This window comes from Doryrhamphus excisus, chromosome 22 (genome assembly GCF_030265055.1).
Source record: "Doryrhamphus excisus isolate RoL2022-K1 chromosome 22, RoL_Dexc_1.0, whole genome shotgun sequence".
Taxonomy (NCBI): domain Eukaryota; kingdom Metazoa; phylum Chordata; class Actinopteri; order Syngnathiformes; family Syngnathidae; genus Doryrhamphus; species Doryrhamphus excisus.
Window position 1 is genome coordinate 3,168,954 of NC_080487.1, and position 17,434 is coordinate 3,186,387.

At 43.2% G+C, this 17,434-nt stretch overlaps 2 protein-coding genes across 6 annotated transcripts; both read left to right on the top strand.

The window, feature by feature from the left end:
• The first annotated feature begins 180 nt into the window (after positions 1–180).
• Positions 181–8,445, top strand: csnk1e (casein kinase 1, epsilon). Of its 3 annotated transcripts, XM_058062001.1 has the most exons (11): positions 181–528; positions 1,840–1,937; positions 2,021–2,131; positions 2,305–2,453; positions 4,882–5,110; positions 5,198–5,368; positions 5,549–5,697; positions 5,760–5,958; positions 7,013–7,158; positions 7,229–7,294; positions 7,473–8,445. In XM_058062001.1, exons 2-10 carry the CDS (start codon positions 1,862–1,864, stop codon positions 7,259–7,261), a joined length of 1,263 nt encoding a protein of 420 aa, XP_057917984.1. In that variant the 5' UTR covers positions 181–528; positions 1,840–1,861; the 3' UTR covers positions 7,262–7,294; positions 7,473–8,445. The 3 variants fall into 3 exon arrangements, with proteins under 3 accessions (XP_057917984.1, XP_057917981.1, XP_057917983.1); XM_058061998.1 differs by having other exon boundaries at positions 4,882–5,368; XM_058062000.1 differs by having other exon boundaries at positions 4,882–5,368; positions 7,229–7,290.
• Positions 8,446–8,943: 498 nt separating this feature from the next.
• On the top strand, positions 8,944–17,226 carry tmem184ba (transmembrane protein 184ba). Of its 3 annotated transcripts, XM_058062002.1 has the most exons (10): positions 8,944–9,239; positions 9,313–9,352; positions 10,558–10,770; positions 11,259–11,424; positions 13,918–14,008; positions 14,171–14,338; positions 15,347–15,516; positions 15,599–15,793; positions 15,955–15,981; positions 16,668–17,226. In XM_058062002.1, the coding sequence occupies exons 3-10, from the start codon at positions 10,558–10,560 to the stop codon at positions 16,895–16,897; spliced, it is 1,260 nt and encodes a 419-aa protein (XP_057917985.1). In that variant the 5' UTR covers positions 8,944–9,239; positions 9,313–9,352; the 3' UTR covers positions 16,898–17,226. The 3 variants fall into 3 exon arrangements, with proteins under 3 accessions (XP_057917985.1, XP_057917986.1, XP_057917987.1); XM_058062003.1 differs by lacking the exon at positions 15,955–15,981; XM_058062004.1 differs by lacking the exon at positions 15,955–15,981 and having other exon boundaries at positions 15,599–15,755; positions 16,668–16,881.
• Positions 17,227–17,434: the final 208 nt, after the last annotated feature.

Here is a 17,434-nt window from a genome sequence, read left to right on the forward strand (position 1 = left end):
TTGGACACCTAAATTGAAGACACTATCTCAATGTGAATTGTACTGCAATGTTTGATTCAGTCTCCCCGGCCACCGTAGTTAACTCAGGTGTGGTCGCGGGCACGTCCGCACTACTGTTGCAATTCGGCTACCGACCGCTAGAGGACGCAGTTTGACCTCTTTCACCAATTTCAGCGTGACCTGCTCGTCATCTGAGGACAAACGTGACATAAAACCGCCATGGCAACCCTGCTATAATGTTGCCTTGCTAGTGTTCTACGTGAATTGGGGACGTTCCTTCGTGTGTAAAGAGGACTTTGAATGCTTCATTCATGCTGAAACGGATGACATCATTGATAGAGTGGCTGATGTAAAGTGAGAGGTGTGGGAGGGGGTGTGTGAGGAGGAAGAAGAGGAGACATCGTGACAGTGGGAATCTGGCACGGATCGGCCCGGATGAAAAGGAAGGGTCTCGCGAGGCGATGAACCGCGTAGATGCGTCGCTATCCAGGGTCCTGAGTGACACCGAAGCATCTGGCCAGACGACCGGTGAGATGATCCACTATTAGATGCTTGTGTGTGTGTGTGTGTGTGTGTGTTTATGTGGTATTGGTGGTGGTGGGGTGTCATGTCCTAAATAGGAGATTATTGGATTATTAACATTTTTCTGCATTAATATCACATCCTGTTGTTGTTGCAGTCCTTCTGCTGCAACACCTTGTTGTGTAACTGAGTAGAGCAGAGTGAGGTAATGTGCAGCAGTGTGTGTGTGTGTGTGTGTGTGTGTGTGTGTGTTTGTGTCCGGTGCAACCATTACTCCCACCTAAAAAAAAAAAGAAGTTTTAAATGTCAAACTGCTTAAAGGTCACATGACATTTCATACCTGTGATGCATTGTCATTGAAATATATCTACTCCCTTTTAAATGGTGGCAACATCGCTCCCTCACTCTATCGCAGTTTTTATTAATATTAGCTAATGTGCTTGATTATGGCCTCTTAAGTATTCTGGTAATGGTAGTATTTTGGTAATGAGGCACCAGTAATGTTCCATTGATGAGGCATACCGCCATGAAGTCAGCTATGGCATGTGCGATATTGTAGAGTGAAAAAAGTTGTCCTCCCAGTCCGTGTGGAAGTGGTACATTTGGTTCCTTTTTTGTGCTTCTGTGCTTTAAAAAAAAAACATTTTTAATAAGTAACTTGGAGAGGGGGGCGGCACGGCGGGCGAGTGGTTACCAGTGAGACCAGGGTTCAATTCCAGTTTGCATGTTCTCCCCCCCGTGCATGCGTGGGTTTTCTCCGGGTACTCCGGTTTCCTCCCACATTCCAAAAACATGCTAGGTTAATTAGCCACTCCAAATTGTCCATAGGCATGAATGTGAGTGTGAATGGTTGTTTGTCTATATGTGCCCTGTGATTGGCTGGCGACCAGTCCAGGGTGTACCCCGCCTCTCGCCCGAAGACAGCTGGGATCGGCTCCAGCACCCCCCGCCACCCTCGCGCTAGAAAATGAATGAATGAACTTGGAGAGGCTAACAAGTTAGCTTGTTAGCTTGCTATACCAGTGGCGTGTCCCTGTAGTGATCCCACAGCCTGCTGTGACTAACAAAGGTGACTGTGGGGGTGTTATTTCACGTGTACAGGTCTCTAATAATGTTAAAAGCCGTGTTAAACATGAATGTGTTTATGTTATGCAGACAGGAAGACAGACAGGAAGTAAAAGAAAGTATTAGCGATTGACATGGATAATGGTAACACGCAGCAACATAACAACAACAAATAAAATGGGGACTTGCATCTTTGACTTTAAAGCTAACAACTGATAAATGATAAAGTGTGTATGTGTGTGTTTCCCTCAGTGAGTTCCAGCCATCAATAACCATGGAGTTGAGAGTGGGAAACAAGTACCGCCTCGGGAGGAAGATAGGGAGCGGATCCTTTGGAGACATTTATCTGGGTGAGTATTTTGGAGACTTTATTCCTTGTACCGTGCGCCCGATTGCTGTGTGTCATTTTGTTTGCGTTAATCTTCCTTGTTAGGTTCCAACCTCGCCACAGGGGAGGAAGTCGCCATCAAGTTGGAATGCGTCAAGACCAAACATCCACAGCTCCACATTGAGAGTAAATTCTACAAGATGATGCAGGGAGGAGGTGAGCATCACAAGCGATTGCCATCGCCTCTTAAAACACAACTGAACTGAGATGAAGTGAGATCTATGAGTATGGCCGAGGTTATAAAGCCATTTCTAAAGCTTTGGGACTCCAGCAAACCACAGCGAGAGCCATTATCCATGAAATAGTGAACATTTGTGTTTATTTTTCAGTGGGTATCCCATCCATCAAGTGGTGCGGAGCCGAGGGCGACTACAATGTCATGGTCATGGAGCTGCTGGGCCCCAGTTTGGAGGACCTGTTCAACTTCTGCTCCCGCAAGTTCAGCCTGAAAACCGTCCTACTGCTGGCCGATCAGATGGTAAGACCAGACTCATGACCATGCGGTACTTCATCAGGAGGAAGTGGTTTTGCTGGAGATGGAGAGACAGAGGATGAAGGGATGGAATTGAACAATGTGTGTAACAATAGCTGTGACCACAGTCTGCGTTCTGTTTGACGTTTCTTCCTTGCCTCCGTCGCAAATGTGCTTCAGTCAGTTTTCTTTCGAGTAATCAGTTAGTCCCTAGACCAACCAAAGCAATACGAACCAAACACAAACAGTTAGTGGTACAGTTTTCAACATTAGAGCCCTCGAGACATTAACTAACATCCCTACAGTCACCTTTACACTCTTATTACTCAATATAATAGACGTGATTTACCGTAAAACATAAATAATGTGTGTTACTATAAATGTCTTCCCCACGGGAGCTGACAGGAAGTGGCGTCGGGGTAACCAAGGTTCAATTCCACCCTCCGCCATCTCTGTGTGGAGTTTGCATGTTCTCCCCGTGCATGCGTGGGTTTTCTCCGGGTACTCCGGTTTCCTCCCACATTCCAAAAACATGCTAGGTTAATTAGCGACTTCAAATTGTCCATAGGTACGAATGTGAGTGTGAATGGTTGTTTGTCTATATGTGCCCCTGTGATTGAATTGTGGTGCCTATGTGTGTCACCGAATATTACAGTAACATTACTGACACCTAGTGACCAGTGTCCAGTACTACATGTGTTTATATTAGTTCATTTAGCCATTTATATGCTTGAATTTCAGCACAAATACATAAAACAGCCTGATTTATGAATGTATGTATTTCGTAAAACAGACTAAAGGAGCAAAAATCAAACCTTAAAGTGGCGAGGGATGGTCGTACTAAATATTTTTCCTATTTATTTCCTTTTCAATCGAACGTGAAAAGCAAAGTTGGAAGTCCTCTGTGACGGAATGTCCCCCAGTCAACCCCGAGCTCAAAGAGAATTTCATAAAAAAAAAGCCTGATGCTATTTTTAGACTGGAACTAACTGGATCATTCAGACTGAAATGACTTGGGAATAATCCTCATCTAAACCTCTGAAGCTTGTTCCTTCTATTCAGACCAGGCTCATCCTCATCCTAAATCCTTAACAATTCAATTTCCTTGAAAAAAAGCAGTGCCACAGTCAAACTATTGTTTTCTATGAACTTGCGTTTTCTTTTTTACTCCCTTTCTAAACTTCATATAATGAGCCCTGTTTGTCTTTTGTCTCAATCCCAATGACTCACCTGCTTTTACACCAAATGGCTGGCTGAGAATTATTGCTTATTTTAATATGTGTCTGGCGGTCCTGCGTCTAGGACAAATGATTTATTACCTCTGTGGGGCGAAAGCACAAACAAGTGGTACTGGATGATAGAAATATGTTTGTTTGTGGGTTTGTTTGTCTGAAACAATCACATTTTTATGATGCCACCTGATCAGAACACTTGGGACACTTTGGAACATTTGGATTTCACAGTGTATTGTGGTGTTAGCATGCTAACATTAGCATATTAGCATTGCACAGTAGCATACAAGAATGTTTTTGCTATTTTCATGGGTACACACATATACAGTATAAACACTGACCGCTATCATGCTAGGTGTTAGCATGCTAATGTTAGCATGTTAGCATTGCTAGCATGGTAACATTAACATAGTTGAATTTTTAGCAGTTTTCATGGGTAGACACATATACAGTATAAACACTGACCACTATCATGCTAGGTGTTAGCATGCTAATGTTAGCATGTTAGCATTGCCAGCATGGTAATATCAACATAGTTCAATTTTTAGCAGTTTTCATGGGGCGACACATATACAGTATAAACACTGACCACTATCATGCTAGGTGTTAGCTTGCTAATGTTAGCATGTTAGCATTGCTAGCATGGTAATATCAACATAGTTGCATTTTTAGCAGGTTTCATGGGTAGATACATATACAGTATAAACACTGACCACTATCATGCTAGGTGTTAGCATGCTAATGTTAGCATGTTAGCATTGCTAGCATGGTAATATCAACATAGTTGCACTTTTAGCAGGTTTCATGGGTAGATACATATACAGTATAAACACTGACCACTATCATGCTAGGTGTTAGCATGCTAATGTTAGCATGTTAGCATTGCTGGCATTGTAATATCAACATAGTTGCATTTTTAGCAGTTTTCATGGGTAGACACATATACAGTATAAACACTGACCACTATCATGCTAGGTGTGAGCATGCTAATGTTAGCATGTTATCATTGCTAGCATGGTAATATCAACATAGCCGTTTTCATGGGTAGACACTTAAATGAACATTAGCATGTTAGCATTGCTATCATACTAACATTACAACTGTAGCATTTCATAAATAGACACTATTATGCTAGGTGTTTGCCTGTTAGCATTGCTAGCCTGCTAACATGAGCATCCATTGCATAAATGTGTCTGGTCCAGATCAGCAGGATCGAATACATCCACCTGAAGAACTTCATCCACAGAGACGTGAAGCCCGACAACTTCCTGATGGGGCTTGGAAAGAAGGGCAACCTGGTCTACATCATCGACTTCGGCCTGGCTAAGAAATACCGGGATGCCCGAACGCACCAGCACATTCCCTATCGAGAGAATAAAAACCTCACCGGCACCGCCCGCTACGCCTCCATCAACACCCACTTGGGCATTGGTGACACCACACTCACACACACATGGACGTTATTTGCAAGTTTTTTAATTATTATTTCCGCCGCTCTCTTCTCTGTCTCCTCCACAGAGCAGTCGAGGAGAGATGATCTGGAGTCGCTGGGCTACGTCCTCATGTACTTCAACCTGGGCTCTCTGCCTTGGCAGGGCCTCAAGGCCGCCACCAAGAGGCAGAAGTACGAACGCATCAGCGAGAAGAAAATGTCCACTCCCATTGAGGTGCTGTGCAAGGGCTACCCTTGTAAGTCATTATGGCATTTATTGATTTATTTATTCATTGAAGCACAAAGGTCAAAAGTAGAGCTGTCAAAAATAAGGCATGAATGGAAGTAATTTATTTATTTGAATGATTAACGCCTGCGTACTTCCTGTCTGACTGCACTGAAGAAAATAACGGTCTTGAGGACATGCTCCCTTCCAGCTGTGTTCTCCACCTACCTGAACCTGTGTCGCTCCCTGCGCTTCGACGACAAGCCAGACTATTCCTACCTGAGGCAGCTCTTCAGGAACCTTTTCCACAGACAGGGCTTCTCGTACGACTACGTCTTCGATTGGAGCATGCTGAAATTTGTGAGTGGGAACAAATTCCGGTTTATCGGATTGCAGGTTTTCATGCTCCCGCTCTGTTTCAGGGGGCCAGTCGGACAACAGAGGATGGAGACAAAGACCGTAAGGAGGAAAAAGAGGATGAGGAGCGAGCAGGAGAAGGTCAGAGAGGTGCTGGTGGTCGAGCTTTGCCATCTGGACCTAAACCTTCCGCAGCTAACCGAGTCAAGAATGAAGCGGATGTAGTTCCGTCTAAAGCGTTCACACGTGGGGTGCAGCCGTCAGGTGAGAAACATTCCCGAGTGTAGGCTCACACACAGACGAGTCCAGTGGTTCCCGAGTCATAATTATCACACATTCATTCATTCATTTTCTACCGCTTATCCTCACGAGGGTCGTGGGGGGTGCTGGAGCCTATCCCAGCTGTCTTGGGGGTTGTTGGAGCCTATCCCAGCTGTCTTAGGGTTGCTGGAGCCTATCCCAGATGTCCTGGGGGTTGCTGGAGCCTAACTCAGCTGTCTTGGGGGTTGCTGGAGCCTATCCCAACTGTCTTGGGGGTTGCTGGAGCCTATCCCAGCTGTCCTGGGGTTGCTGGAGCCTATCCCAGCTGTCTTGGGGGTTGCTGGAGCCTATCCCAGCTGTCTTGGGGGTTGCTAGAGCCTATCCTAGCTGTCTTGGGGGTTGCTGGAGCCTATCACAGCTGTCTTGGGGGTTGCTGGAGCCTATCCCAAATGTCTTGGGGTTGCTGGAGCCTATCCCAGCTGTCTTGGGGGTTGCTGGAGCCTATCCCAGCTGTCTTGGGGGTTGCTGGAGCCTATCCCAGCTGTCTTGGGGGTTGCTGGAGCCTATCCCAAATGTCTTGGGGGTTTCTGGAGCCTATCCCAGCTGTCTTGGTGGTTGCTGGAGCCTATCCCAGCTGTCCTGGGGTTGCTGGAGCCTATCCCAGATGTCTTGGGGGTGCTGGAGCCTATCTCATATGTCTTCGGGCGAGAGGCGGGGTAAACCCTGGACTGGTGGCCAGCCAATCACAGGGCACATATAGACAAACAACCATTCACACTCTCATTCATACCTATGGACAATTTGGAGTCGCCAATTAATCTAGCATGTTTTTGGAATGTGGGAGGAAACCGGAGTACCCGGAGAAAACCCACGCATGCACGGGGAGAACATGCAAACTCCACACAAAGATAGCCGAGGGTGGAATTGAACTCGGGTCTCCTAGCCGTGAGGTCTGCACGCTAACCACACAACCGCCGATAATTATCACAAATAATCCACAAAATCAGAATACTAGCGGTTGACGAGTACTACCTTAACTGCATGTGTTTGCATACAGGTAACCGCTCTCCTCAGGTGGGCCGAGCAGAACGAGCCGAACGAGAGCGCAAAGTCGCTATGAGGCTTCATCGCGGCGCTCCCGCCAACCTGTCGTCAGGTGACCTTTCAGCTCGCCTCGACCAATCACGCATCACGGCATCGCAGGTAGGCTGTTCTCACTGACAAGTGGTGCGGTGTAAACAAAGTTATGGAGTTTGGCGCCTTCAACCTCCAGGTCAGTGTGCCATTTGAACATCTGGCAAAGTGAATTCTTCTCAACGGGCCTGCTGGTCAGAGGCAGGTATTAACCCCTTTCACATACATACACATTCCGAGACATTCCGTGGCCATTTCGGAGACACGGTCTATCCAATGTGTCCTGCATGGGTCACCCTCGAGGCCATTTACAATATTTGAGTAGAACTCACGGCTAAAAAAATCTGTTTATTTTACTTCCACTTCTCTTTATTATCTTCCAGCGGCTGCAGGGACTCAACTACCCCCTGCTTTTCAAATGCATGAATGAAGGCATGAGTGAGTATCGGAGCAAGAAGAGTGTACGTTTCAGGCACTCGAATAGGGGGGGATAAATGGCGTCCACGTGCGAACACTGGTGACCAGACGGAGCGGAAGTAACGCTTCAATGATGGAAGCCAGTGGACCAAAATAAAAAAAAAGAAAAACTTGACAAGTACTAGCCAGCGCTGTTTGTACGTAGGGTGCGGTTTCATCGAGTGAAGCGACGGATCTGGAATTAACAGATCAACCACCAAATCCATCCTTTCAGAGGCTCAAACATGCAAAACAAAAATATGAAATGCACAAATGTTCAGGTTTCTTTGGTTTACAGCTGTGATCGACGACAATTTAATGCTAATGTTAAGGCGTTAAATATGCTGCGTATTGATTGCCTTTCATTTCTGAAGTATAAAAACCAATGTGACAGTCAAGAGATGTATTATTTGTGGATTTAGGCGTTTCTTAGAAATAGTCCAAAATGTCTGTCTGTGTGTTATCATTGTACTTGTTTATCATTCTGCTTTGCCGATGAGACCAAAATACACAATGCAGGAGGTTAATTATTTTGATTAAAATAGCTTATTGTTTATTTTGTGAGGTATCAACTTGAAGTTGAAGTGAAAAGAGGGAATCTCACAGAATGTTATAATCACACCTTATTCTAGTGTGTAAATTCAAAGATCTTAATGATGTATATGATGTACATACAGTTTGTTTTTTTTTCTGAAAAGTGTAAAATGTGGCAATAAGTATTTGCCAGAATGTACCAGAGTAACATGTTTATCCCTTATGCAAGGAATCCTGGGGTAGGAAGCCCAACAGAAAATAACTTAGAAATGATGATGTCTTGTGCATTTATTTCCCACAAACCGCTTTTGTTTATGATATTTGTGTATACTTTCAATATCAATAAAAAAATACTGTTCATGCTGACATTTTAATTAATCATTGGATACTCAGAGGTACACAGAAAATGACTGTGCCTATTTTTAGATTCATTATTTCTTTATTCTCCACTTATGTTGATTTTATTCGCGCACTTATGCCCTTAAGACAAAATGCAGTGCGCCACCAGTACCCGGATGTTGCACTCAACCCAAGTTTGTGCGATGGACTCAAACTCCTGCCTTAACTTCCCGCAACCGTCACCATCTTGACTACGTAACTAACGAGACTAACTCGGGTGGTTGTGCAATCCACAAAAAGAAAATCGGAACGAAAAAAATGAGAAAACGACTATAGTTATAGTCATTTCCGGTAAGTGCGCAACGACATGAATGCATTTGGAACAGGACTACATTGTCAAATTCAACCCCCAATGGAAGCACGGTAGTTGTGGCAGTAACCCCGCCTTTTTACCGTGTTATTGAATGACTCGTGTTGTGATTGGTTGTGCCGCCTGTCTGTCCCTTTAATAGGCGGAGCTTGTCTGATTCCAATCCCCAGTCGAGCCCAGGGAGAGCCTTTACACAGATAGCAGAGCTCCGGGCAATGACAACAAAGTTTGCCGTTTCCCTCACAAAAAGACGGACTTACGCTGGCATAAAAGTGATGAGAACCGCGTATGGAAGATAATTTACACGTTGTTTAACATGAGGACGAAACCGTAGGCAACTTTTTTTGTTGGGGGAAAGGAAAGGTTGACGGGTCAACATGGATGTTCGGGGGGGCGACAGTGCCGCTCTGAGCTGGAATTAAGGCCGTTTTCTGGTCAGGGGATTTTATTGGTAAGTCTACCCTTGGAAACGTGTTACAAACACACAATAAGTAATAATAATAACATTTTTTTATCGATTTCAGAGTCATAAGTTGGAGTTATCGCGAAGAACTCTATGGAAAGGTGAGTTTTTAGGTGGCGTTTAAACACCTCTATTAAACATGCTAGTGGCAAACGCGTCATAAGTATTAGCCGTTGATGATAATAAACACAACCCGGTTCTCCCCCATCCCATCTGTTGCAGACTGCTAACCTTATGCCACACATCCATTGTTATTCCCCTGTTTGCCTTTATATTGAAACACACAGATGTCCCTTTTGTGCCCCAAAGTCACCAATGTTATGTATATGTGTGACTGCTGTTGCCTTCACTTGTCTTTTTTTTTTACGTTTGCATCTGCTGACTCCTTGCTAACCGTTATAAATGTAATAATAATAAATAAATAATCATACTTTACATTTAGGAGCGTAACAGCAAGTGTTTATTTTACTAAGACGCTAAATCCGACTACTATTGCTTGTTTTGTCCAATGCTTCTTCATCCAGCCATCTTTGTTTTGCGGGTTGGCTTTCCATGTTATTGTCCCGATTTGGGATCGTCACTCAAAAGCGTGGGAGCTCCTCTAAGAGGTGGACCACCTCAGATCTTGTCACTTTTTTTTTGTCGAGAACTGATATTTTGCTGAATCTTACCTATGTTCTACTGCTGATTATTAAAGAACACAAAAAGGTAAAAACAAACTTTTTTTAATGATGAAAGTTGACAGTGTAATCTTTGTTTTGGAACATACCATGTCAATATAGAACTAGGACACAGTATTCTGTGTCAGTCCTAGTCATCAAAAATGAAGTTGATGACAAAGTCCTATTATCATTGTACAGATTATCTTCTATAAAATCATTTGTACTGTGATGCACTACTACTCATAAAAAACTTACATTATGTGAAGAAAAACTTACACAGTGAAGAAAGACAATGATGTCACAAATTATCTTCCGTCGAGTCATGTGATTCATTATGTTGTCATAAATAAGGCTTGCTAATCTGAACTTGCTATTTGTGTTGCTGCATTTTGACTTGACTCGTTGCAGCTCACCACATAGTTAATGAACAGTTAATTATCGTCAGGTTCCATAATGACGCTCATTGACTGTGTGATATTATCGATATTCTGAGTTGATGATGACCGGTGGTGGTATTGGTAGGTCATGTGACCGCAGAGCTTTAGTGTGGGATGATAATTAACTGGTGCGCATTTACACACAAACGCCCCTCGGATGGTCTTCCATGTCTTATTTTCTCTCCCAACTCCAAACTCTGCTTCCAGATGTTGACGCTGTCAGAGAGGCTTGGAGAGGACTTCCTTATGACTGCAGCGGCGGGCACCCCGGTCACACCAGCCCCGGCGGGGCCCAACATCTCCTGGTTCCCTGAACTCCCCTTGCTGAGCCAGGACCAGCCCACTTTCCTCATGACCCCTGCAGCTCAGGCTGTGTCTGGCTTCTTTGTCTGGATCGCCCTCATCCTCACATCTCACCAGGTAGCCAAGTTGTTCCCTAACCTCATTTTCTCTTTCTCTTTTTTATTTAATATTTTAAATGTATGCTACTAAAATTATGTCATTTTTGATGATATTCTTGTAAAATTCTGAGCTTTTTTCGTACAACTAGTTTGATGTTAATGTTATAAAATTACTGCTGATATTTTTCTGTTGTGTGCCACTTTGGACACCCCTTATTATAATCATCATAAATGGTTTTGATATTAAGCATCCAGCAAATGAACAACATCATGCGGGTGTGTAAGGTAAACATCCACTTCCACCCAGAGACGAGCACAGGTTGCCCGGCAGCATCCCTCAGCAGGTGTATGTGATACAGAGCGTGAAGAAACTTGATCTTCAATTGCTGCTAACTGCACACCGTCCAGGGAAATGTTCTGCAACAATTAAGATTTCAATCAAATATTGAATGTTATTGTATTCAATAAAAGCCCCCCCCCTGCCTCAAACGATCCCTTTCATTGCAGATCTACATGCACCTGCGTTTCTACAGCTCGCCTCGGGAGCAGCGCCACATCGTACGCATCCTCTTCATCGTTCCTATCTACGCCTTTGACTCTTGGCTCAGCCTCCTCTTCTTCACCAATGACCAGTACTACGTCTACTTTGACACCATCAGGGACTGCTATGAGGGTGAGGGCGTACTTCGCATATTCCAAAATATCGCTGTGTTATTGACTATTCAGCGCTTCTGATGTAAATTTTCCTTTGCGTCAGAACCCGCTTGTTTTGACAAAACAGCGGCGAAGTGATGTCACAGATTTAAAATCCTTTCCGCACCGCCGTGTACGACTTTTCCAGTTGAGTTGAAGCACGTTGCCATCAAATTAGAGTGCGGAGGAACAATCTGTCCATCCAGTGCTAATTGATTAGTCCACCCACAAAGAGATTTCATCAAAGGCTCTCATTCATCTGTCGTTAGGCTGTAGGACGCTGGAATCTCCAAAGTTCCCCAAAGTTAAAGTCAAAGTTATACGGCTTTAAAAACAAAATAAACAAAACAAACACATGAAGGCAAAACGATCATCGTGCATGACCACACGTCTTCAGGGACTTCAGGCTTGTGTCATTGTATGGTCATATCACCTCGTACTTCGGTACATGACAAAAATAAAACAAAAAAAAAAACAACTTAAACTATATTAGGAAAGCAGGAAGTGAACAAATGTAACAGTTACTGACTTCAGGCTTGTGATACAGTTATAGTAGTAGTAGTAGTAGTTGCTGTGGGCACCCAGGATTGAAGGTCCGGTAATGCTTAAAATGACCAAAATACTGTCAGGTATGATCACGACATGTATAGAAAATTGCTATTTAGAGGGTATTTCCATTCCTTTATGCTAGCAGCAGATATTATGATATTTCAGTGGTCATACATACAACTAGATAATTGGAACCTTCTTTTCCACTCCACACTCAACGGTGCAGGTCAGGGGGTCGTATTCACTTTTTGTGTGATGCTCAGTGTAGTTCAAACTATAAAACTGCTCCCTCCCGGAGCAATTTATGCCCCCGTAATTTCTCACCTCGTCCAATATTTGTATTCTGTGTTGAAAATACCAAGCTATTGAATCCTGACCTGCTCTTCTCCCGAGTAAGGATGACTGACCTGTTGCATGGCAACAGCGCTGCAAAATCCTTCTCGTGTACTGGGGCTGGCTACGACAGGATAATGAGTTTCCCCTCAACCTAACTTGCTCGCAAAGTTCTCATTGTATGCAAGCCTACTGTATCACCACGGCAACCGCTTTGGCTGACAAGGGCTCCACGGGGAGATGTGAGCAAACGGTAAACAGCCAGGGCAAAGTGACACAAGGAAGATCAGCCAGTCGTCATTGCCGTGTCGTGTCGGAGCGGCATCGCACACGTCCCACAGTGGTGTGAAGTTAGTGTGTGTGGGTGGCGCTGATGCAAAATCAGATTGACACAGGCGGTGTGTGATAATACGGCTACAAAGACGTGGCCTCACACACACAGACAGTTGGCGGCAGCACAAATGAGCTCTGCTTGTGCGCTGCACCGCAACACAACCTGACACGCAGCAGGAGACCTCACATTTTTCACACTCGGGCATTAAACGCAGTTATCAGGGCGACATGATTGCACAGAGCACACAGTCACACAAAGCATGGACGATCCCCGGGGGGGGGGGGATAACAGGATTAGCACAGTTGTGTTTTTATGAGCTGCTTTGGTTGTCATCGTCCACACGCCGAGGCAGCACACATGAGACGTAATCCAAAACCCTCGGGAGACAGTTGGAGGACCACCAACCATGTCCTTGTATTTTGTAACAATTTTTGCACTTACGTACTTACACTTCAGTATGTATACGTACTCTGTACACTGCGTACACAATTTAACTGCTGTGCTGTCCCACATTGATGGCTGTTGTTTGGTTTTGTGCACAATAATGACACTTAGTAGTGTTACTCTGCCTCCCTCTATGACGGCCAATGAAGAGTCTTGAACCAGTCATGATGTGCTACTATACATATTGACAGTTACTATGGTACCCATTATGTCATTGGATGGTCATGTCACCTCGTACGTTGGTACGTGACAAAAATAAAACAAATAAATAAATAAACTATATTAGGAAAGCAGGAAGTGAACAAATGTAACAGTTACTGATTGTACAAGTACCAGATGGAGGGGTAGGATTTAATAAGCTTTGCTTCTTCCTACTCCTTTTGGACATGTGGAACTGGGAACTGATTATGGGATGCACTCAATTGTAATCTGATGCATGTTCAAATGAAATTAAACCATTACCATTACCATTACCATTACCTTGTGAAAACCCCCAACCTCATTCATTGACTATGCGTTAAAGCCGTGTCAGTTGTATGAAACCAACAAATGACAATTAACTCAATTAAGTAATAAATAATAAATAATAATGAATAATGAATAGTAAATAGTAAATGAAAGAAAACTTAAACTATATTAAGAAAGCAGGAAGTGAACAAATGTAACAGTTACTGATTGTAAAAGTACCAGATGGAGGGGTACTTTTTTGAATGGACTAGGATTCATACAGTGACTGTGGTAACCAGCATTTGTTTTCCGTCTTTAGTTTATGCTAACATACAAAAATAACCAAAAATCTGTGTTTGTTCCCAGCATTTGTCATATACAACTTCTTGAGCCTGTGTTACGAATACCTCGGAGGAGAGAGCGCCATCATGGCAGAGATTCGAGGGAAACCCATTGAGTAAGTTTCTGAACTACTGTACATTACAAGAAGGTATTTATCATCGGAATAGCCGTTACATTTCTAATCCAATCTGAGACGTTAGAGGCAGCAGAGCTCAAACGTCACCTTCCATTTTTTTATAGCGCTTCCATGTGTAATAGAACTCTCCTGCTCCGTCAGGTCCAGTTGCTTGTATGGCACCTGCTGTCTGAGGGGAAAGGCCTACTCCATCGGCTTTTTGCGCTTCTGTAAGCAGGCCACGCTGCAGTTTTGTGTGGTCAAACCTCTTATGGCCACCGTCACGGTCGTCCTGCAGGCGTACGGCAAATACAAAGACGGAGACTTCAAGTAAGTGCACTCAAAGAGAAGATTCTTGTGTGGCTGATAGGATACACCGGATTCATAGTAATGCTTGAGATCTCAACATGAGCCAAAGTACGGTATGTTATGGTATGGTATTCTTCACTTTGGTATTTTGTAAAGCAGTATGCTAACAAGGTGTACCCCACCCAAAATCACAATTGTGTTATCTGGTTTGTTTTTCACAATATTATGACTTAAAAAAAAACAATTTCTTTGTTTGTTTGTTATTTTTCAACGTTATGCTACTAAAATAGTATTATGACAGTAATAATTATTATTAATAAATTATTATAATAATAAATAATATAAGTATATATAATAAATAATAAATATATATTATAATACATATAAATAATAATAAATTATTATAAATAAATTATTAATAAATATTACAGTATTATGACATTATGACATTGCTCTTGTAAAAGATTTTTTCCCCCACGTCAGACTATGGTACAACTTTTTTCTCTTAATATTTTACTTTATTCTTGTAAAATTACTGCTGATATTTACTTAGGTTTGAGTTTTTCCAGTTAGTTTTCTTGGTAAATGTTATTTTTACAATGTGCAGCGGGCCTCAAATGGCCCCGGGACGCACTTTGGATACTTTGGAGTTAACGACAAGTTAATGTTGGATCAACCTAATATTCATGAATTTAAATAACTAGACTATATTAATTATAATACTAAACTCAATCAGTAATTGTAAAAAAAATCAAATGGACTAGAAGAAGTTAATTTATTGTCAATCAATTCCAAATACAGTTAAATAGCATTTGGAAGCAAGTAATAACTTTATTGCATAACTATATATGCACTTTATTGTGAAAATAACATCATATAGAGGATGTATCCCTCTATAAACATAACAAAAAATTATTGCTCTTTATCGATTTTTCACATACTTTGTAGTTTTTAAATCAATAAAATGTATTATTCTTACTGATACAAGTACTTGAAAAACAAACAGGAGGTCTGTGATGTCTTCCCCAGCGTTGCCAGCGGTTACCTGTACGTCAGCATCATCTACAACATCTCCGTCAGCTTGTCTCTGTACGCCCTCTTCCTCTTTTACTTTGCCACACGGGAGCTGCTCAGGCCTTACAGTCCAATGCTCAAGTTCTTCATGGTCAAATCGGTCATCTTCCTCTCCTTCTGGCAGGGTGCGACCACCACCGTCACTCATTTTAACATGTCGTATAGTCTATGTTAACACCTGCCTTTTATTTTGATGGGAATTCACAGGCATGTTGCTGGCCATCATGGAGAAGTGCGGCGCCATCCCTCAGATTAACTCGCTGGAGGTGTCCGTCGGCGAAGGCACTGTTGCTGCCGGCTACCAAAACTTTATCATTTGCATCGAGATGTTCTTTGCGGCGCTGGTCCTCCGTCCCGCTTTTCCGTACGTCGTCTACATGGACAAAAGTCTGAACACACATGGTGAGATTAGGAGAAGTGCATGAACTTATCTTTCACTCTTTCATTGACTTTTGCTACTTTTGTCTCTTCCTTCTTTTTACCTCACATTAACAGTCTTGTTCTTCTGTCCTATTCTTACTTAAACCTTCATTTTCCTCTTTGTCCTCTGATGCATCTTGAAGGACCTCTTCCTACATATGGAGAGTTTGGTAGGTTCCGCAATAACAAAGCTTCTCCTTTTTCTTATTCCTTAATTGGGTGTGGTTTAGTTAGTCTAGTGGTTAGCGCGCAGACCTCACAGCTAGGAAACCAGGGTTCAATTCCACCCTCGGCCATCTCTGTGTGGGCATGTTTTTCCCCGTGCATGCGTGGGTTTTCTCCGGTTTCCTCCCACATTCCAAAAACATGCTAGGTTAATTGGCCACTCCAAATTGTCCATAGGTATGAATGTGAGTGTGAATGGTTGTTTGTCTATATGTGCCCTGTGATTGGCTGGCCACCAGTCCAGGGTGTACCCCGCCTCTTGCCCAAAGACAGCTGGGATAGGTTCCAGCACCCCTAAGACAGCTGGGATAGGCTCCAGCAACCCCCAAGACAGCTGGGATAGGCTCCAGCAACCCCCAAGACAGCTGGGATAGGCTTGTGGACTCCTATAGAGCAGCTGCAAATGATAACCCGCACAGAAATGCCTGCGATTGCCTGGTGACCAGTCCAGGGTGTACCCTGCCCCTGGATGGATGGATGGATGGATGGATGGGTGGATGGGTGTCTACATGCTGATAGATTGGCTACTTGATACATCCCTATCCTATTTGTTTTTATTTAGCACCAAATCCTTATCTCTCTTTTCCGCCCCTTCTGCTCGAAAAGACTTGACTCTCGTCTGCCCCAACAGCCCACTGTGCCCCCATGAAGAGCATCTCCAGCAGCCTGAAGGAGACCATGAACCCGGGTGACATGGTCCAGGACGCCATCCACAACTTCTCCCCGGCCTACCAGCAGTACACTCAACAGTCCACACTGGAGCAGGGGGTACCCCCGCCTGCCTCACGTTCACTCGGTAGCATCGGCAGCCACGGGGATACTGAGAAAACGCTCCTGCTGAGCTCCGACGATGAATTCTAGACAAGACAGACTGATCTATGAATGGCAGATTGCATAATAAAGATTTTGTGTATTTTATCTCATGACAGCATGCAAGTATAAACAAACACACTGTAAGCTAATTTGGTTGCTTTCATTATGTTTTGAATAACTTAGATTTAGGCAAATGTTGTCAGATTTTATATACAACTCTGTGTTTGGGCCACATTTTATTCAGATTATGTTGCGACTTTGGCCTTTATTTTGAAGGCTTGAGATACCTACATTTCCTCAGTCATGAAAATCTGAAAAAAACGTACGAATTCCAATTTTTGTAAGACGTTTGCAATAAATTGACAAGGTACTACAAATTGTGTAGTGGAAGTGTTGTCGCTTTCAAAAAATGACTCTTATATAGAAGGAAGTACCGGTTGTGGGCTTTTATTTTAAATACTTGCTACATTACACAACACAACACTACCGCTTTAAATAGAAGTGCACAATTAGAATATGAAATAATTAAATTTTGTTTGTAGTGTTGCATCATACGAATACGGTATATGTTTGTATTAGAATGTA